We start from the raw sequence: 19,840 nt of genomic DNA, 5'->3' as shown, positions 1-19,840 counted from the left end.
TACCCTGGGCTGGCACAGGACCCCCCTGAAGCTGATGGGAGCCCCTCCCTGCCTTTCGCCACCGACCGAAGAAGGTACCAGACAAGCATGGGCTCATCCCACAGCCCTTGGTTTTGCCTCCCCATCCATGAAAGCCTCAGAGGTTGGGGGGCCTGGGGGCTCCCTTGATGTTCAGCGCCAGCCCCAAGGCGATGCCCGGAGCACAGTAGGAGATGCAGGGCCAGGGGGCACTGGGGGCTCACTTGAACTGGCAGAAGATGTCTGCGTATTCTGCGGAGATGCTGGAGGCTTGCAGGACTGTCACGCGGAAAGTGAAGATGCTGCCCAGCTTCAGGTGGTCCAGAGGCGTCTCCAGCAGCCCGTCAGGTGCAGGCTTCTCCGGGCTATCCAGGAGAAGGTCCTCTGGGGTCACTGTGGGGAGGGAAGGGTCCTCAGCAAGGCGAGGGGGGTCACCCACCTCGGTGTCTGCCAGCAGCCCTGCACCAGGGCAGCGGGTTTTTGACGCTTGGGTGGGCGCAGGAGGCTGGGTGCAGGGGCAGGGGGCCGCTCCCCAGCCGCTTGACAGGACCCCCTCACCTGCACAGGTGTTGTTGTTGACTTCATCGGCGGAGGGACCCAGGTCGCTGACCTGCCCCTGGCCTTCAACGATGCGCAGCTCCTCCTGAGAGGTCCCCGAGCGAGACATCCCCACAGCTGGGCATGACTCCGACTGGAACTGTGCCAGGAGTGGGGCTCAGGGATGCTGGTGGTCCCTGAGGTGGTCCCACTTGTGCCACCACCACTGCCCCAAGCACTGGGGCACCTCCAGCTCTCCCCTCCTGCCCCATGGCAGCCCCCCCCAGGACACGGGCAAGAGCAGGGTGCACCAGTGGGTGCCAGAGGGCTGGGGGCTGTGGGGTAGACCAGGAGTACGGTCCCTTCAGCATGATGTCTGCACCTCTGGGAGCCCGGTGGTCCCCATAGGGAGCATTGCCGTGGCAGGCAGGGGTCTGTGGTCCCGGGGCACCAAAAGCCAGCCGCCACCATACCTTCTCAAAGTGCTGGTCGTCGAAGGATATCTTGGCTGTCCCCGACTGCCGCACACCAGAGCCGTAGTCAGGGGCTTCTTCATCCGCTGGAGGAGGGATGGGAGTGAGCTGGCATGAGGGGCACGGGGGATGTGAGGGGCACATTTTGGGGGGTGCGCCCTCCTACCTGAGATGGCCTGGACGGCCACACGCAGGAAGCCCTTCACCTCGCCCTTCTCGCTGACAATGGCCACGCGGTGAACCAGGGGCACGGGGTAGAGGAGGTTGCTCAGGTAGACAAAGGCCCTGCCAGAGAGGGGGGGGGACACACAACACGGGGGGGAGCGGTCACTGCTCCCACCCGCAGGTCCCCAGGCACGGGTGGCGCAGCCGGCAGCGGCCGGGATCCCAGGTCACCGCTCATGGCGCGACCACGGCGCTGCAAAGCAAAACTAAAGAGAAGGCAGCCAGGGCCAGCCGAGAGGGGCGGGGAGCGGGCAGCAGGCGGGCAGCGTGCTGCAGGCAGGCGGGGGGGCAGCGCACCGTGGGCAGCACCACGAAGCAGACGGGGTTTGCGTACCTCTCCGGCTGTCACCTCCGTGGCGGGTGGGGAGGGGAGGGGGGCTGCACTGGTGCCACCCTGAAGCTGGGAGGGAAGAGGACCTTCTCTGCAGTGGAGAGCTGGAGGACTAGGGCAGGAGGTGCTGCAATGTGACTCGGGCAGCTGCGGAGTCACCGTGAGAGGGACAGGGGCAAGGCAGGGGGGGAAGGGAGGGTGACAAGGGAGGTAGAGGCCAGCAGGAGCAAAGGAGGGGAGAGGGGAAGGTCCTGGCCAGAGGCCAGAAGCCTCCAGAGATGAACCTGCCAGAGGGGTCCAGACCCCAGCCCTGCCTGCAGTGTTGCAGGACCACTGGTGGCTGCAGGCAGCCTTTGCCCGGCTGGAAGGGAGGCTGCATAGCGTGGCTGGTGGCATCAGCAGCATGTGCCCCCCCTGCCCCATCCCTTCACATGTGTGGCTTCAGGGTCCAAGGCCGCCCACCAGCGTGTCACAAGGACAGCACAGCCAGCTTCTCCCTGTGGGCAAGGAAGGAGCTGCCCACTCCCCATGTGGCAGGTCTGAGCCTCCCCACCGTCCTCCATGGCATCCAGGTTGCTGACACTACTGCGGCAAGGTGCCACGCCAGGGTTCAACATGATGGCCACACCATGTGTCTGCCAGCACCTCCCGCCAGGCCACAGCTCCCTCTTTCTCGAGCGTTTTGCCTCCTCTTGCCACCTTCCTCAACCTTGCTGCTGACTGGCTCGCCATTCAACAGTCTTCCTGGTGCTCTGGCAATGGCAGCGCGCCATGCCCTCAGCGGTGGCAAGTCACCTGCACAGCCTTTGGTGCCGAGCTCCCTGCTGAGCAGCGCAAATCACCCTTGCCTGTGGGGCAGCACCGCTCCCAGCAAGAGGCGTGCGGGGTGCTTAGCACCCCTCCCCAGGGCGCCCACTGGCATCTTGACACACAGCATCTTCGGGTGTCATGGGGCAGGATGGTGCTGGGGCCGGTGAGGACAATTCTGCTTCGGGAGGATCCCATGAGGGTTGCATCTCCAGGCAGCTGGTAGTGCTGCTTGCAACATCCCAAACCTCACAGGTGTCTTTGCAGACACCCAAGAGCACCCGAAAGTGCCCAGGGGACTCTTGCAGGAGGCCCCAGCCCCACACTTGCAGCCCAAGCCCCCAAGTCCAGAGGTTATCCCATCTCTGGTGACTCCCATAGACCTCCAACCACTGCTTGAGGCTTCTTCCACCCAAAGCATCTTCAAGGACTCAAGTTGTGGAAGCAAAGGTGATGCCCCATCACTGTCTCCTGCCGGGCCTGTCTCACCCCATCTCTTCTCAGAGGCCACCAGGGACAAGTGGCTGGACCGTGCCAGGGCTTTGTGGCAGGACTGCATGCCCGGGGCAGAGCCCTGTGGCCACAGGGAGCACAGGGAGGTCTTGAAAGCACAGGGATCTGGGTGTGCCCGCCGGCCTGAAATTGCAGGGCAGCTGGTGATGAAGCCAGGGGGGTGGAAAGGGGAGGAAAAAGGGGGAGGAGTGAGGGGGGGGCAGGCAGGAAGGAGGGGGACAAGTGTGTCACTAGAAGAAGGAGGGCAGGGACACTAACCACAAGATTGGTGAGGTGCAAAGATGGCATGCTCAGACCAAAGAAAAGCCTTTCAAAAGGAAGACGAAAGTGAAATAACCCCAATTTTCGCTAAAGCTTTGGAGAGAGAGAGCCAGCAGCTAAAAAATAAAATAAAATAAAAAAAAAAACTAAAAAAAAAAAACTAAAAGAAAAAAAAGAAAGAAAGGAAAAAAAATCAAAGACAAGGATCTAATCATAAACCAATCCAAGCACACTTCACAAGAAATGTGGCCGGCGGAGCTGCTGCGCGGGGAGCCAAACCCAGGGCAGACTCAAAAGAAGTCGGAAGGCACCAAGCTCCGGGGAACATGTCCCCAGCACAGAGCGGGGCTGCTGCCACAGGGCCTTGTTCAGTTTTTTGAGGTGCCCCCGAGAGTTTTGGGGTTTTTTTGACGTTTGCTTTTTTTTTAAAATAAGGAAAAAAGGAAAAAAGAAAAAAAGGGGGAAGAACCCAGCTCTTTCGGTCTGAGGCTGCAGGACTCTTACCCCACCTCCGCCCTCTCTGCCTGCGCTGGTCCCCCTCTTCCCCACATCGCTGCCCACACCCTGCCTGGCAGGGGATAAGCCTGGCTTTAGCACACCGAGGAAGAGGAGCTCCAGCTCCACCTGTTGGGGCAGCCCCAGCAGGGAGAGGTTCAGTCATGAGCCACTCTGGCTCCTGCCTGGGACAGAGGCTCCAGGACCAGCTCCAGGCACACATCCCCTTGGGAAAACCCCAGAGCAGAGCTGACAGCACCACATCCCATTTTGGGGATAGGCAGATTGCGATCAGGTTTGGCGGCACAGCCGGTTTTGCGGCAGCTGGTGGGTTTCTCCAGGCCAAGACTGATGGAGCCCAGGGGGGTCTCCTGTCCAACAGGTATGAGAGATCAAAGCTCTTGTCCTCGGCCAGAGCCAAGGAGGAGTTAGAGCCTGCACCCAGGTCCCCACAACCTCCCTGAACATTTCCTGTGCCAAGCCGGCAGGGAAGGCCCCAAGCCAAGCACTGGCTAAGGGTGGCGAGAGAAAACACTGCTTTTCACACAGCCCTCCTCTCCCTCCTGCGACTGGCTCTCCCCTTGCTTCCCTCAGCTTTGTCCCCCTGACCGCCTGGGGACATCCAAGCCTCCGTGTCCAGGGGGACTCACGCTGACCAATGCAGCCAGGACAGCCAAGCTGGTGCCAGAGGCACACATGGCTTCGAAGTGCCTGCATGTCCCCAGCCAGCAGCACTGCAGGGTCACCCCGAGCCGGGTGGGATGTGGCCCTGCCTGGGACAGAAACCCCCAGGACCGAGACCCCCATGCAGCTCCCCCAGCTCCTTCGGTGCTGGAGATGTGGCAGACCTCCCCTTCTTGGGGGCCGCCCCAAAGAGGGACCTGCCTAAAGGGCCTCCAGCAGAGCTGGTGCCATCCGCCTTCCTCCACTATCCCCTACCGCCGCTGTGCTTGCCACAGCCCTACCTTGGTGGGCACCTCACCGCCTTGCTGGGCGCCCCGGGCTCGGCAGCAATCCTGGCCAGCTGGCCACCCCCTGTGCCTCCGGGACGCCCTGGAGGTGGGAGTTGTGTCCGAAAGCAGTTCCCTCATGCAAAAGAGCTAGTTCCTTCCCGGCATGCTCTCCTAAAACCTCACCAACCTTCCTACTAAACTGAACAGGGGGGAGCGGTCGTAAAACGGATCCCGGCCATCACACAGCGGGCACTCCGGAAAGATGTCTTCCTCCAGGTCCTCCGCCTCCTCCTCCTCCTCCTCCTCCTCCTCCTCCTCCTCCTCCTCCTGCCCCTGGTGCTGCTCGTCAGCAGGCTCGGTGATGTCGGAGTCGGGGTTCGAGAAGGTAGGGGAGGGGGTGAGATCAGCCATGCGCTCGCTCATGCATGTGTTGAAAAGAGGAGAGCTGTTGCAGCCAGAGATATCTGAACTAAGGTTAGTACAACAAGATAGAAGACAGGTTAACACCAGCTGTTCCAAACAGAGGGAGCAAGAATAGGAATTTTGCTTTTTTTTGTTTGGTTTGGTTTGGTTTTCTCAGTTGGGTTTTGGGGTGGGGTTTTTTCCTGCTTAAACCAAGGGTCATCAGGAAATAAAGACCTGCCCATCCAGTGCGTCTCTAAAGGAAGCCACCAACGGCTGTTGGCTATAAAGGGCGGAGAAAAGAGCGACCCAAGGAATCAGTGCAAACAGTGGGGATTCCCCTTGCTGGCTTTGCGGGCAACGTGGGAATGGAGTGGGTGGCATGATGCTCGCTGCCACCCCCGCCGCCAAAGGGAATCTCTCCATGTGCCGTGGCACGGGGGGATGCCTCTGCGGCAGGAGCGGTTGGTTGGGCCATGTGGCTCAGCACTCTGCTCCCCCTGCCCGCCAGGGCAGACCCCTTCTCCGGGGTGGCCTGTCCTCATCGCCGGCAGCGCACCCTTCCAACTAGTGTGTGGGAAGCACACGGAGACACGCAGCACATACCGTACAGATGGATGCTCGCACACCAATGCGTGCATGTGGACGCGTGCCCGCCAGGGCAGAGGTCACAACGGCATGGGCTCTTGGCCTGCTGGACAGCCGTGACCCCCCACCTCCCACCAGCGGCAAGCCAAGAGCCCATGCCTCACAGCACTGTGTTACAGCAGGCAGCAGGAACGTGGCCAGCGGCTCGCGGGTCCCTTGGGGTCCCGGCAGCCAATGCAGAGGAGAGCCATTGCAGGCAAGATGGGCCCTGACCAGCACCGGGGGGCAACGCATCCTCCCACAGCGCGGCCCCAGGGAAACGAACACCCTGCACACAGCAGAGCCGGCAGCACTTCCTCCCACAGTGCTGCCTGTGGGTCCTAGCCGTACTTAGAAGGAGCCAAAGCGCTCACCTGCCGACCAGCCTGAACCAGGGGAAGCGGTCATAGAAAGGATCTCCGCCAGTCACCACGTTGTCACAGTCCTCGATGACACTAGAAGGCACTTCTGCTGCACGGTCATACATTTCACGCATCAGGTCCAGGCGTTGCCTGCAGGCAGAGGGGGACGTGGTGGGCAGCAGTGAGAAACCGGGCTGAGGCTGGCCAAGGCCTCTCTGGCACAGGCATCATTTGCCCACCTCAGTTTCTCCAGGGTCCAGTAATGCGTCGCCCCATTCTTCTGGTCCTGCACCTCTACAGCCACGATGGTCCGGGGGAACGGCCGCTTCTCCCGGTCCTTGGCGGCATCGGGAGGCAGCAGGTCAGGAGGTAGAGGCGAGTATAGCGTGTCTGTGAGGAGCACAAACTGGAACTGGACCTGGAGAGGGGCATAGAGGGACGGTGAGCTGCCTAGCAGGACAGTGAGCTCTGCATGGTGCCTTCGGCAACCCCCCTTCTTGGCACTTCCCTAGCTGCCCATGCTTGTGGCCTCTGCCATGGGTGCTGCAGCAAGCCAGAGAGGAGCCCCGGGCACCAACCTTCTTCTTCAGCTCCACGCTGATGGCGTTGGCTTCCTTGAGGAAGATGGCATTGCCCCAGAGCAGGTCACGGAGGGAGGTGAACTGGTACCACTTCCACTTCCTAAAGGCCCAGAGGGCCAGCTCAAACTCCCGCTCCGTCCACTGCACTGTGGGGACATGGAGGGACAGTCACCCCACCACCAGGAGGGAGGACATTGGTGCAGAGGTTCCCAGGGGACCCGCAGTCTACTCTTCTTGCTCCCACAGAGAGCATCAAAACCCTGTGGTGGCACCCAGCCCTCACCTTCATCCTCAGGTTCTTCCTCTTCCTCGTTTGCCTCAGGGTAATACCTAGAGTCCATCTGCTTCTGCAAAGCCTCCAATTTGCTCTCATAGTCCTGGGGGAAGCAGGGAGAAGGATGATGCAACCCACAAGGTGTGACCTTCCTCTATGCTGCCACATAGCGCTTCTACCCCCCTGCACGAACCCAGCCTCCTCCCTCCTCTGGATCTGTGTTTATGGGGACAACCCCAGGAACAACAGGTTTTCCCTTGTTTTTAGGGCACACAGAGCCACCCCATGCAAACATCTGCCAGGACTCAGTCATGCCTGGGCAGTCTGAGAAGGAGCCAGGTCCTGGCCACCTACCAGCCTCTGCTGCTCGAGAAGGTAATTCGCCTCCTCCCGCTCCCTCCGGTACTGGTCCTCCAGTTCCTGGAGCCTGGGAGGAATGGGGAAGGAGAGGATGACCAACCTGGAGGTGGATACACAACTCCCCATTGCCCCAGCCCCCATGCCCTCACCGCTGCTCCATCTCCTGCTTCATGTCAATGCCCTGCTTCTCCAGCAGCTCTCTTTGGGCGAAAGCCCAGTCCACGGGCTCAGCAGGGGTCTCGGCGCATGGGGTCCGCTCCCGCTCTTGCCGAGCCTGCTCGGGGTGGTTGAAGCGGAATACATGGCTCTTCCCCATGATGATGCGGTTTCCTACATGGATGCACGTGGGACGGGGGGAAAGGGCGTGGGTTTAATGTGGGACAACCTGCAGGGCACCTGTGGGTTAGAGGGAGGTGGGTTAGAGCAGCACTGGCATGCTGACTCCGGGGACCCACCTGAGCGCAGGATGCTGGGCTCCGTCACCTTTTTGCCATTCACATAGGTGTCGGCACCTTCACAGGGCTCTAGTGTCACTATTACTGCAGAGACGGCGGGAGGGGGAGAGAGGCAGTGAAGGTAAGGTGAAAGCAACAGGATAAATCCTGCATCTCCTGCTCCGCTGCTTCTGCAGCCTTGGAAAGAGAGAGCTGCCCCAGCCAGCACCCCAGGCACAGAGTGGGGGGACACCGGGGTACCCACTGGCAGCACCCACACCCTGGGCAATCAATGGGGCTCAGCCAACCTCATGTTAATCAGAGCAGTCCCAAGGACTAAAAGCAGCTGGAGGCTGGACACGAGAGGAGATCAGAGCCTCCAGCACAGATCTGCAGCCTCCCCAGGCTCATCTCCCAAAGCCCTTTCACCCCCAGGTTCCTGCTGGTTTGTGGGATGGGCTCTGCTCTGCATCTTGGATGGGGGAACCATCTATGGTCTGCTCTTCCCTCCTGCCCTGATCCCCCTGGCTTGCCTCACCACGGCATCTTCCACATGCCATCCACGAGCTTCCCTCCCAGCTAGGTGAGGGCTGTAGCTCGCTCTGGAAGCACGGAGAGTCCACAACCTTGCAGGAGAGCTCCACTAGTCTGAGGAGGGCAGGACCGCCAGCTGGGGGCAGCTGCTGGGGACATGCAGAGGGAGTAGGGTCCCCGGGGAGGTGAAGCCCCTCCAGACAAGGAATACCTTCACCACCGGTTTTGGTGTTGCTGCGGAAAAGGCAGTGCTCTTCCTTAATGAAGTGCCCACTGAGAACGATGTCCTGCCTCTTCTCTGCATCTTCCCGGCCAACCCTGCTGGGAGGAAACCCAGCTCAATCCTTCCTCAGAGCAGCCCCTCCCTGGGCCTCCCCCCTCAAAACCATCCTTGGGGCTGACAGGAGCAGCCCTTGGTGCACAGCAGGACCAACATCCCTAACGAGATTGCCAGGCAAATACATTTTTCCCACGTGGCTATGGCACTTTGGGAACACCCTGGGAACAGTGCCTGGCCGAGGGACAGCTGTCACCCCACTGCCCACCCGGGCAAATCAGGCACTGAGATACGGGCTAGGCTCCCACCGCTCCGCAGGACCTGGCCCTCACCTTGTTATCCCATCCTTGATGTAGTAGAGAAGACACTCAGACATGAGCGGGTCCTCATTCAGGTTGACCAAGTGGGGTGTCTGGGAGAGACAAACAAGGAGTCACCCTGGTGCACCCCATCTACCCAGGCACTGAGGGATGCTCCGGAGGGAGGTGGGAACTCAGCAGCACTTCAGGCTGCCCCCTGTGTGGGCTCTCCTGCCCTCCGTAGCTCCAGGACAACATGCCCAGGCAGGTACTTTTCAAAGGGACTGCAGAGAACCGAGCAGCCGGGATGAGCATGACCTGCCTCCACATGTCTCGTTGCTTTCCTCCTCCCCCAGCTGCCTTTGAAAATTTGTGTTGCAAACAGGCCCAACACAGAGCCAAGCACTTCCCATGGGGAGTCTCTGATATGGCCTGGTGTCTCCTGGGGCAGGACCCTGCTCACCTACGCTGCGTGTCCATGGGCCCTTGCCTCACCGTAGCCCCCAGCTCTGCTGAGGCAGAGACACATCCCATCCAGCAGCTGGTTTAGGATGAGAGGAACTAAAAGTGTCCGTTTTCTTCCACTGACAGTACAAGTAAAGATGAAGCACCTAAGAGAGCAGAACCCAGACCAGAGGTTCAACCAAAAGTAGTGGAGACCTGAAACCGTATCTCCAGGCTGAATTTCACTCCCTGGTCTCCTTCCTAACAGTTCCCTCCTATCCCTTTCTTTCCCTGGCTCACAAACCACTTTGTTCTTGACTAGAAGGAAGTTTCTCCCCCAGCCACAGACCTCTCCGGCTGCAGCTAGCTTATCTCACCCCATTGCAAGCTGTTGTGATTGCAACTTCAGGCAACAGGCAAAGTCCCAGGAGTATCAGTAGGTGAAGTTCTGAGTTTCCCAGAAATAAGAATAGAGACCGTAAGAAACGTCTTATTAGTCCGCTGACACCTGGCATGCAGAGGTTTCCCCATCATGACAGTGCTGTGAGTCCTGGCTGATAGAAGAGGCTCACTCCAAATAGTGCAGAAGAGCTGGAGGTCAAGGGAAACACAGGCTCTTCTCCATGATGGCTGGCAGGAATAAGTTGGCCGTAACATTTAACCTCAGGCCCCTCTAGACAGCCATGTAGCCCCAGGGCCTGAGACTCCTTCAGCTTGCAGTTTTCCTCCAGATTTGCAAGGCTGGCTAGTAGAAGGCAGATGCTCTACCTTCCACTGAGCTCCTTGGAGACATAACCACCCCAGCGATGGCATACAGCACAACAACAAAGTCCTGCCCTGCTTTGCCCTTAATGAAATGGGGTTTTGCACGCTATTGACGCTAAGTTTCCTCGCCAGCCACTGGAGAAGTCAGAGGCATTTCCAGCCGCCAGATAGCTGAAGAGCAAGGAGGCACTAAGACCGCCACAGCAATGCCCCACCTCCAAGACTAACCTGCTTCAGGGAATAAACCCCCACACTTTCTACACAAAGGTCTGGGGTCGTAACAGGCAGCAGCTGAGACAAGAATGAGAAACAAAGACGATGGTGTAGGAAGTTGTCCTAAGACCCATGCCAAGGCATGCAAGGGGAATGTCCTGAAGCCTCCATCACCAAATGTCACCACCTCAGCTGGGGACACCACACATCTACTAAGATGTTTGGCCAAGCCAACCAGCATCAGCTGCCAGGGCAGCTCTCACAGCATCCCTTGGCACGGAGGGAGAGCCAAGCAAGTGTGCCCTGGTCCTACCCACATGTATCTGGACCTCAGCAGCCTGTGCTGCTCTGTGGGCTTCACGGGGTTGGGGCTGTAAGCTGGACATCACTACCACGATGGCTATACAGACAAGCAAGGAGCAACGATGTGCTGTAACTGGTGCTTGGCAGGGTTCACTGGCAAACAAACTCTTTGGGGCACAGCCAGTATTTTCTTAGAAAATACTTTCCAGGATGCTACAAGCAATAAAGAGTATGGAATGCTTCCACACCCATATTTCTCAGTGAGGCCTTGCTGGTTTCAGGGGCAGCAATTTCAAATACCCCAAATTTTTACAAGCTGGCACTGAAGTCCAACACAGCGACCATCAACGAAGCCTCACCTGAATGGGGACAGCATCCAGGCAATGGGGGCTGGATGTTTAGCCATGTGTTTCTACTGATGTTCATACCCAGCAGGGTCAACACTGGGATTTCCCCCATAGGTTTCAGAGCTAAGAAAAGGCTAGTGAAATATTTGGGGCTGGCCAGCAGCTACAGGGCAGGTCGGAAGGGAGCTGCGGGGGTACAAACCAGTCCTCATTTGCCACGAAGAAGAGAATAAGATGATCCTACCTTTTTAGGAGAGAAAACACCCAAGGTGCCTCCGTCCTCCCTCATGGCCACCCCCATTTCGGCCAGCAACGCTTCCCTGAAGGAGCAAGGGAAAGAAGAGTCTGTCAAAGCCCTATGAGCCCCTGGAGCTGGCACTAGACAAGCCCAGGATGGGACCTGAGCCCACAGGTTTGCCCCACGAATCACAGCCATAGGACTTGCTTCAGCTCTCTCCATGCCTCAGGAGGGTTTCTCAGAGCAGACCACATCCATGCAGGCCAACGTGGTGGGCACTGAGGTGTGCCTGGGGGGCAGCCAGGGTATGGCTGGACAGTCAAATTGCCTGGCTGCCCCCAGGAACTGAACTGCTGTAGACAAAGTGCAGAGGAGGGGAGATGCCTGGGGAACCCCACCCCACCCCATCCCGTCCCATCCCATCCCACCCCAACCCACCCACCTCTCCATCCGGATTGCTTCTGTCCTCCGTAGCTTCTCCTCCCACGTCTCATTCAGCTCCGCAATTATCTTCTCCGTTTCCTGGCGAGCAGGGGGTTAGCACATACTACGGGCAGCAGACCTGCCCACTCTCCTAGGCTCTGCCCAGCATGCCGCAGCGGGACACTGGTCCCAGTTTCAGGATGGTTTAAACGAGCCACAGCAGCATTTCACCCATGTCTTTCCATCATTCCCATCTTCAAAGAGCGAGGCATGAAGACCAGCCTCTCCATCCCCTTGCTGCCAGCCCGCTCCTCCTCCATGCTGAGCCAGGAGTGCCCGTCCCGCAGGGCAAAGGCAGCAGTCACCCCGTGGGGAGGATGGCAGCACCAGGTGGACCCTACCATGCCAAACCCTCTCCTGTCCGGCAGTCCAGAGCACTGGGCAGCTCTGGGTCCATCCACTCTGCAAGAGTGCGCCCAAGCATCACCTCCCATGAGCATCACCCATAATGGGTCTCCAGAAAATACCAAGCCCCCTCCACAAGCCTCAGTGCAAGAGCGTTGACCTGAGCCCTCCATCCTGCCACGCACCGGCCTCTTACCTTGAGCCTTTCGATTGCCTCTTCACTGCCTGGAGCAAACATGATGCGCTCGTGGAGGCTGGTGACGGAGGCGGCGCGGCTGGACAAGGCCGACAGTGAAGAAGAGGGGCTGATCCCAGCGATGGCGTTGGTCACTGTGGAGAGATTGTCATGGCGGTGACTCAGCTCTGCCCGTCTAGCATCATTATTGTTCTCAAAGTCGGACACATCTATGGCGGGGAAGGAGGGATGGGCCAGGGAAAGACACACAGACAGGAAGAGAGAGAGAAAGAGAAAGATAGAGACAAGAAAAGCTGTTGGAAAAAAAAAAGAGTGGCTGGGTGCATCGAGAAGAAAGCCAGGAATTACAAGGAAAAGGAACTGGCGACAGCACAGTGGCGCAGGCAGCAGCAGGGCAAGGGCACACACATCTCTCCGCCAGCCCAGGCAGACCCCCAGGAGCACGGGGCTGTTTTGGGAAGCAGCTGTGGGAGTAGCCCTGGAGCCTTCCCGGCCTCCCAGGGATGCTTTTTTGCAACATCAGATCCTGCAGCCATCAAGTCTGGGATCAACCGCCCTCTCCAAGACCGTGCCGCTGCCCCTGTCAACCTCCCCCACAGTCCAGCTAGTTTTCCCTGCCCAGCTGCCCCAGATTAGCTGGATCTGGGGGCAGAGAATGAGAAGGGAAGGGGAGGAGAGGTGGTGGCCCTCCACCCTACAAAGGGGTTGGGGGGGACAGAGCAGGAGGAGCCATGGGATCCCCTGGCTGGCAGAGCCCAAGCCCCTGGCCCACTGGAGCAGCACTTTGGCCAGGCAGCCAGAGGGAGAGGCAAAGTGAGGGCAGGGTGGCAACACGCCAATTACAGGCAGCGGCGTTTGCCTGCCAGCACCCTGAGCATCAGCTACCACCAAACCCTGTGGCAAAGGGACCCAGGTATCAGAGATGCTCCTCCAGCCCCGAGAAGTTGCAGGGGCTCAGTGTGCTGTGCCGGAGGCAGGCAAGGCACAGGTTAGTGGGTGCAGCATTAGTCACTCATCTCCATCAGCCCACGTCTGGGGTAGCCGAGCCTGGAGGGGACGGGCCAGGTCCCTGTCTCCTCAGCGGACTTGCCACAGCCTGGCTGCACTGCCTGGCCCAGAGGAAATGGTGCAATAGTGCTTATCCACAGCCAAAAACCTCCTGGCCGTCACCACATACCCCTCCATCAGGAGAGCACCGTGCCAGCCCGCCCAAGCGCTGTGCCGGGCTCCAGTCCCGACAAGCCCCAGCACTAGCAGAAGCAGCAGCAGCAGCAGTAGCAGCAGCAGCGACAGGAAACATCGTGACAGCATGGAGGAAGGAGTCCCCGTGGGGATCAGGCCCTCAGCACGGCAGAGGGGGAGGACACTGGTTTCTCCAAGTGCTATCCCAAGCCCAGGTGCTAACCACGACTCTGCCACTGTCCCCTTTGCCAGCTCCCTGGGGACTGCCAGCCTGTGGGCAAGCGCCTCTCCATCAGCTGGGGCCAGCTATGGGAGCCCTTCCCCATGCTGCACAGGTGCCCCTGGGCGCAGCCTACACCTCCCAAAAGCCTTGAAGCAACAGAGAGTACCAGTGATGGGGAATACACACATTTGGATCCTCCTGCAGCAGGATGGGCTAAGAGAGAGAAAGAGGGCAGGGAGCAGGGGTAAGACAGAGAGAACAGAACAAGTGTGGGTTCATCTCAGTAGGATTTCCAACAGCACACGGAGGAGAGGCCATGGGCGGGTGCAGCCCCAGGAACATCTTCCTGGCGCCTCTGCCAGGCGCAGGATGCTGAAGACGGGAGGTGGAGGGGGAGAAGGGGAGGTCTGCTGGGTGTAAAGCAGCTCCTCCTGCTTACGGGAGTGGGCTGGGGGTTGTGAATGCATGTGCAGGGGCTTGCCGGAGGTGTCCCAACCATGCTTTGGCAGCGTGATGCTGCCATGTGGCTGGCAGAGCAGGATGCAGGGCAGCTGTGGGGATGCCAGCCCTGCAGGCAGGGGGGACTCCAGCCCACCTCTGCCTGGAGCCGCTGCCAGAGAGCACCATGCGGTACCTACTGTCAATGATGTCCCCAAGGCCCTGGGCGTAGAGAAGGTCACGCAGGCGTGCCACCTCGTCCTTCAGCTCCCGGATGAGCTTGTTGTTGGGGTCCTCATTGATGACAGCATTGCAGCGGATCTGCTTGGCACGGTCAGCGTACCTAGGGAAGGGCAGAGCCCTGAGCAGTGGGGCGGGGGACAAACCCCTAGCTGCTGGGCAAGCGAGAGTGCCACTGAGCCCCTCCAGCAAGCAATTCTTTGGAGGATCCCAGCGCCGGGACAATCCTTTGGCCTTTTGTCTGAGGTTGCAGGGTCCCCCACAGCATCCCCCCAGCCAGGGTTGCCTCAGAGGTGAGGAGAGCATGTGGCAGTGCCTGGGTTTCAGAGACTGCCCCTGCCCTTGCCCGCTGCAGAGGGATGAGGGTACTTCTTCCTACCTGAGGGTGCTGAGGGTCTCGTCATAGTTGATGTCGGCAGGACTGAGAGCAGCGACCATGGCCGTCCTGGAGTTGCCCCCTGCCCGGAGAGATTCACTTGCATCAGGGAGACGCTGGTCCCCGTGCTAGTCATCACCCTCTGCTCGGCGGCTGTGCCCACCGCTGAGCCCGTACATCCCACCCTTGTCCTCACCCAGGTTCTCCCGCAGCAGCCAGGTCAGCACCGAGTCTCGGTAGGGGATGAAATCCGTCTTCTTCTTCTTTTTGTTCTGGGGGAGAGTGGAGGGAAGGGCTATCAGGCTGCCTGCTCACTTCAAAGGGAAAGTGACAGCTAGTCCCCAGCCAGGGGGACTCTGAGGAGGATGGCTCTGCCTGGCCACCGTGACCTCAGGCAGCTCTGCTCAGCTTCACAGGTCCTGCCTGTGAAATGCCCTGCCTGGGCCGGGCCGGGTGTTTTAACGTCAGGTACCGAAAGCCATAGGGCGAGGAGGGTGATGAGGATGCTGAGGGCTCTGCCAGCCCCCAGGAGAAGTGTGGCTTTGGTCTGGGCAGAGTCTCACCCCCAAACCACCCTGTGACTCACCCCCACCCACGTGTGCTAAAAAACAACCTCCCCTTCCCCAGCCTGGCCAGGGCACCTACCTTGTTCGGCCCTGAATCCTGCAAAGAAAGTGGAGAGATTGTTTAAGTGAGCTACTCCCCTCCTCAGCGCCCACCACAGCTCCCCGTCCCCCTAGCAGAGAGTGGCAGGCACAGGTCCCCATGGAGATGGCAGCCTCACCAGCCCAGCTCATCCCAGCCCCGGGGACAGCTTGGGATGTATCTGCCCGTCCCTTGGAGCCAGGACGCTCCATCCCTCAGAGCTGAGCCCATCCCTGCTGAGCTGAGCCCATTCCCCCACAGTGCCGCTGCCCGTATGCACTCTGGCTACCTACCATTTCAGCCAGGGCAGAGATTACTTTCCCCAGCGTGGTCAAGGACTTGTTGATGTTTGCTCCTTCCTGGTGGAGAGAGGAAAAGCCCAGATGCTCAGGCCCCATTTCAGAGTGGCACTAAAGCCCAGTGCACCAGGAGGATGGGGAAGTCCCAGTACAGGGTGGGCAAAGAGCAGCTGGTCTTACTGGGTAACCAGCACCTCCCAGCTGGGACTCATGGACCCTGGTGGAACTGGCCCCAGGCAGCTTTCAAACAAAACCCCGTCAAGGATTTTGGCAGTGTAGTGGGCAAGGAACCAGGCAAGGAAAGATGTCACACCTGGGGACGAGGGGGCAGGATGTGGCATCCCCACCAGCAGAAGGGAACCTCACACCAGCTCTCACCTTTAGTCTTGTGCCCTTTGCGCCAGTGGAGTCGGCTCGCTCGCTCCCTGCCAGGTCCACCAAGCTGATTTTGCTGACCTGCAGGCAGAGATGAGACTGTCAGCCCCGGCAGGCACAGCAAACCAGGCCCTGGCACAGAGCCGAAGAGGGAGCAAAGACCTCTTGCAAGGTGACACTGCTTTGAAGGCAGAGGTGGGCTCTGTGGGGTCATCCTTGCTGAGATTTCGCCAGGAGCAGGGCTAACATCCTTGCAGGCAGGGCTGGAGGGCACCAGCTGCCAAATATCCTGCCCAGGGGCCAGTCCTTTGAGGGACCATGAGCCCAGCATGTGCCTGGGACTTATCTCCACCCTGTTTCAACCCTCCATCAGGCCACACCATCTCGTCCCAAGTGCTGTCAATACCACATGAAGGCCTTCCCGGGTCCATGTGCGTTCCCGCGAGTCGCCCAGGCTCTGCTCTCACCTTCTCAGTGGTGATGTCCGTCTCGGCGTCATGCCGCTTCTGCGTGAAGATGATGTTGAACACGGCGTGGGAGCGGCTGCTGGTCTCATTCATGTTGGTGGCAGCCACTGTGCTGCAGGGAGAGGAGGACAAGGAGGTATGACACAGAATCACAGAATCACAGAATCGTATAGGTTGGAAAAGACCTTTAAGATCATCGAGTCCAATCGTAAACCTAACACTACCTTTAAGATCATCGAGTCCAACCGTAAACCTAACACTACCAAGACCACCACTATACCATGTCCCTAAGCACCTCATCCAAACGTCTTTTAAATACCTCCAGGGATGGCGACTCAACCACTTCGCTGGGCAGCCTGTTCCAATGCTCGATAACCCTTTCAGTGAAGTAAAATTTCCTAATATCCAATCTAAACCTCCCCTGGTGCAACTTGAGGCCATTTCCTCTCGTCCTATCACTTGTTACCTGGGAGAAGAGACCGACCCCCACCTCTCTACAACCTCCTTTCAGGGAGTTGTAGAGGGCAATAAGGTCTCCCCTCAGCCTCCTTTTCTCCAGGCTAAACAACCCCCGTTCCCTCAGCAGCTCCTCATAAGACTTCTGCTCTAGACCCTTCACCAGCTTCGTTGCCCTTCTCTGGACACGCTCCAGCACTTCAATGTCTCTCTTGTAGTGAGGGGCCCAAAACTGAACACAGTATTCGAGGTGTAGCCTCACTAGTGCCAAGTACAGGGGCACAATCACTCCCCTAGTCCTGCTGGCCACGCTATTTTTGATACAAGCCAGGACGCCATTGGCTTTCTTGGCCACCTGGGCACACTGCTGGCTCATATTCAGCTGGCTGTCAACCAACACCCCCAGGTCCTTTTCCACCGGGCAGCTTTCCAGCCACTCTTCCCCAAGCCTGTAGCGTTGCATGGGGTTGCTGTGGCCCAAGCGCAGGACCTTGCACTTGGCCTTGTTAAACCTCATACAATTGACCTCGGCCCATCGATCCAGCCTGTCCAGGTCCCTCTGCAGAGCCTGCCTACCCTCAAGCACATCAACACTCCCGCACAACTTGGTGTCATCTGCAAACTTACTGAGGGTGCACTCAATCCCTTCATCCAGATCATTGATAAAGATGTTAAACAGAACTGGCCCCAACACAGAGCCCTGGGGAACACCGCTTGTCACCGGCCGCCAACTGGAGTAAACTCCATTCACCACCACTCTTTGGGCCTGGCCATCCAGCCAGTACTTTACCCAGCGAAAGAACACTGGAGGAGTTCACAACACTCTGCAGGAGACACTGGAGCAGATGGTGCTGGGGCCAGGGCTCATTTCAGGGCAGGGTACAGGGTAGGAAGGCAAGCCTGGAGGACAGGAGAGGACTCTGGGAGGAGACGTGCAAAAGTCCAGGCTTTCTCTCATTGGCTCCAGGGCATTTTGAGAGCAGGAAGGAGGTAAGGTGAAAATAAGTGGAGGGTACCCAACACTCAGACAGGAGGGGACTGCCACCTCCAAAGCAGCCAGAACAGCAAAGCAAGGAAGTTAAGCAGGACCTTCTGCTCTCCAAATCCTGGCCGTGTCCTGCTCCCCCAACTCACCGGGCCTTGTTCCCAGAGTCCATGAGGTCCTGGATGTCATTGTAGGAGGTCACGGCCAGTTTGGAAAGGTCCTCAACGTACGGGCCCATAAGGGGATGTTCCCTCACTCGCAGGTTCCCCTTGTTCTTGGGGTTCAGGAGGTCCCTCACGCGCTCACAGTATATCTCCATGTAGCTCACCTAGAGCAGAGGGCACAGGCAGGGCTAGCGGCCGGCAGGACATGGACACTCAGTGCTTAAGCAGAATCAGCCCTTGCCCACCCACCCCACACCCAGGGACAGGATCCCCCAAAGAGGGGTCTGCACACTGGCATGGCTTGCAGAGCCGGGTGGGAGGCTGGAGCCGGACTAGGCAGGCAATGGGTTGCCTACCTCCACAGAGTAGGACATGTTGTCGTTCGTCGTGTCGTTGATGCGGGAGAAGAGGTCCTCGCACAGCTGTGGAGAGAAGAGCCAGGCTGCTCAGCCCCCCAGCAGAAGGATGCTCCTGCCTGCGGTGCCCAGGCCAGAGGGATTTCTACCTTCTCACCCCCAAAAACAGAGCCCCTGAGTGCTGGGATGGCTCCTGAGAAGCTGGCAGAACCGTCCCCTGCTGACATGGGGGGCTCAGCATCCCCAGAGCCACCTCCATGCTCTGCTGCGCCAGCATGCAGCAGCTCTTGGCAAGCACAGCCAGCGGGGGCCTGGTGCTTGGACTACTGCTGCTCACAAATACCGGCCTTGTGTGGCCAGACCGTAATTCTTCTGGTCTCGGAGGACTCCGGTGTGACCCTCCTTGTCCCCTGCCCTCTGGCAGAGCCGTGCTGGCTCGCTGCTGCAGCAGGGCTGCTGTAGACCTTGGCAAAGCCTGGCCCCGCTCCCGCCCTGATCCTCTCTTCCCTCCCCACTCTGCTTTTCCTTTGGGCATCCCGCTGGGACCAGGGGAACATGCAACTTTTCACCAGGCAGTACCTGCGGGATGATGCCTTGCTGGTCCTTCTCTTGCTTCCCCATCATGGTGTAGGATTTTCCAGCACCCGTCTGCCCATAGGCGAAGATGCAGACATTATAGCCTTCGAAGGCGTGTTGCAACATCTCCTCACCAATGTCCCGGTACACTTGCTTCTGAGAGGCATAGTTGATGTCTGCAGGCTGCAGAGAGGAGGGGAACAAGGAGAAATTTGGCAAGGAGGTCTTCCTGCCTCTCCCCAGCCCAGCCCAGTGCTCCAGGTGGGCTCAGGCCTCCCGCCACTTACCGTGGTGTGGGACCAGTAGGAATAGTCAAAGCTGAAGCTTTTTGGCGTCTCTTTGGGCTGCTTTGGGTTCAGGATAGCTAGGGACAAACAGATGGGAACATGAGGCCACACAGCCACCCGTGGTGCCCCTGCCACACACATCCCGCTCATGAGAGGAGAAGGGTGATGGGGTTCAGTCCAAATCAGTCCTGGAAAGCAGGCCCAGGACCTCCAGCTCCACAGATGGGTCCAGAGCCCACAGATCCCAACAGTCCCAGCTGGTGGGTGCCACAGCTGGCAGAGCCTGCACCAGCCCAGGGAGCAGGGCAGAGCCTTACCCAAACAACCTGCTGGCCACAGTGTGGGGACACAGCCTTCCCTCGGGCTCCTTCCTGCTTCGGCACCTGCCCATGGGAGCCCAGCACTGGCACCAGCACGGAAGGATCACAGCCTTCCTTCACCCCACAGCTGGGGGGGCCATGCCCAAAGCCACACGTGTTGGCGCTGTGCAGTGGGAGCAGCCGCAGCCCCATTGGGGATCCCCCAGGCCCCCTCTGACTCCTGCCTCTCCTCCCCTGCGCTTTCTTTTGGGTACCCAGCCCCAGCAGGGTGATTAATGCCTCATGTTACACCGCCAGCGGAAACAAGAGCCGGCTTTTTCCCATCCCCTGGTGAAAAGGATGTTGCCATGGAAA

General features: G+C 59.1%; 1 protein-coding gene across 1 annotated transcript in view; it reads right to left on the bottom strand.

Moving 5' to 3' along the window:
- KIF1A (kinesin family member 1A) overlaps positions 1-19,840 on the bottom strand; it is a 36,086-nt gene that overhangs the window by 12,612 nt on the left and 3,634 nt on the right. Inside the window, exons 2-28 of the mRNA XM_075507801.1 lie at positions 19,167-19,243; positions 18,883-19,062; positions 18,304-18,369; positions 17,933-18,111; positions 16,343-16,454; positions 15,879-15,956; positions 15,495-15,560; positions 14,753-14,828; positions 14,560-14,638; positions 14,141-14,283; positions 12,098-12,231; positions 11,516-11,595; positions 11,080-11,155; positions 8,797-8,876; positions 8,399-8,505; positions 7,675-7,758; positions 7,369-7,549; positions 7,214-7,286; positions 6,869-6,962; positions 6,583-6,731; positions 6,244-6,422; positions 6,017-6,154; positions 4,801-5,082; positions 1,195-1,313; positions 1,029-1,114; positions 577-715; positions 243-411 (exon numbers count right to left, since the gene is read on the bottom strand). Coding sequence (XP_075363916.1) covers positions 243-411; positions 577-715; positions 1,029-1,114; positions 1,195-1,313; positions 4,801-5,082; positions 6,017-6,154; positions 6,244-6,422; positions 6,583-6,731; positions 6,869-6,962; positions 7,214-7,286; positions 7,369-7,549; positions 7,675-7,758; positions 8,399-8,505; positions 8,797-8,876; positions 11,080-11,155; positions 11,516-11,595; positions 12,098-12,231; positions 14,141-14,283; positions 14,560-14,638; positions 14,753-14,828; positions 15,495-15,560; positions 15,879-15,956; positions 16,343-16,454; positions 17,933-18,111; positions 18,304-18,369; positions 18,883-19,062; positions 19,167-19,243 — 3,226 coding nt within the window. The remainder of the gene's footprint in view (positions 1-242; positions 412-576; positions 716-1,028; positions 1,115-1,194; positions 1,314-4,800; positions 5,083-6,016; positions 6,155-6,243; positions 6,423-6,582; positions 6,732-6,868; positions 6,963-7,213; positions 7,287-7,368; positions 7,550-7,674; positions 7,759-8,398; positions 8,506-8,796; positions 8,877-11,079; positions 11,156-11,515; positions 11,596-12,097; positions 12,232-14,140; positions 14,284-14,559; positions 14,639-14,752; positions 14,829-15,494; positions 15,561-15,878; positions 15,957-16,342; positions 16,455-17,932; positions 18,112-18,303; positions 18,370-18,882; positions 19,063-19,166; positions 19,244-19,840) is intronic.

This window comes from Mycteria americana, chromosome 7, assembly GCF_035582795.1.
Source record: "Mycteria americana isolate JAX WOST 10 ecotype Jacksonville Zoo and Gardens chromosome 7, USCA_MyAme_1.0, whole genome shotgun sequence".
NCBI classification, from domain to species: domain Eukaryota; kingdom Metazoa; phylum Chordata; class Aves; order Ciconiiformes; family Ciconiidae; genus Mycteria; species Mycteria americana.
Note: the sequence above shows the minus strand (reverse complement) of the source record. Positions and strands in the feature narration are given on the sequence as shown.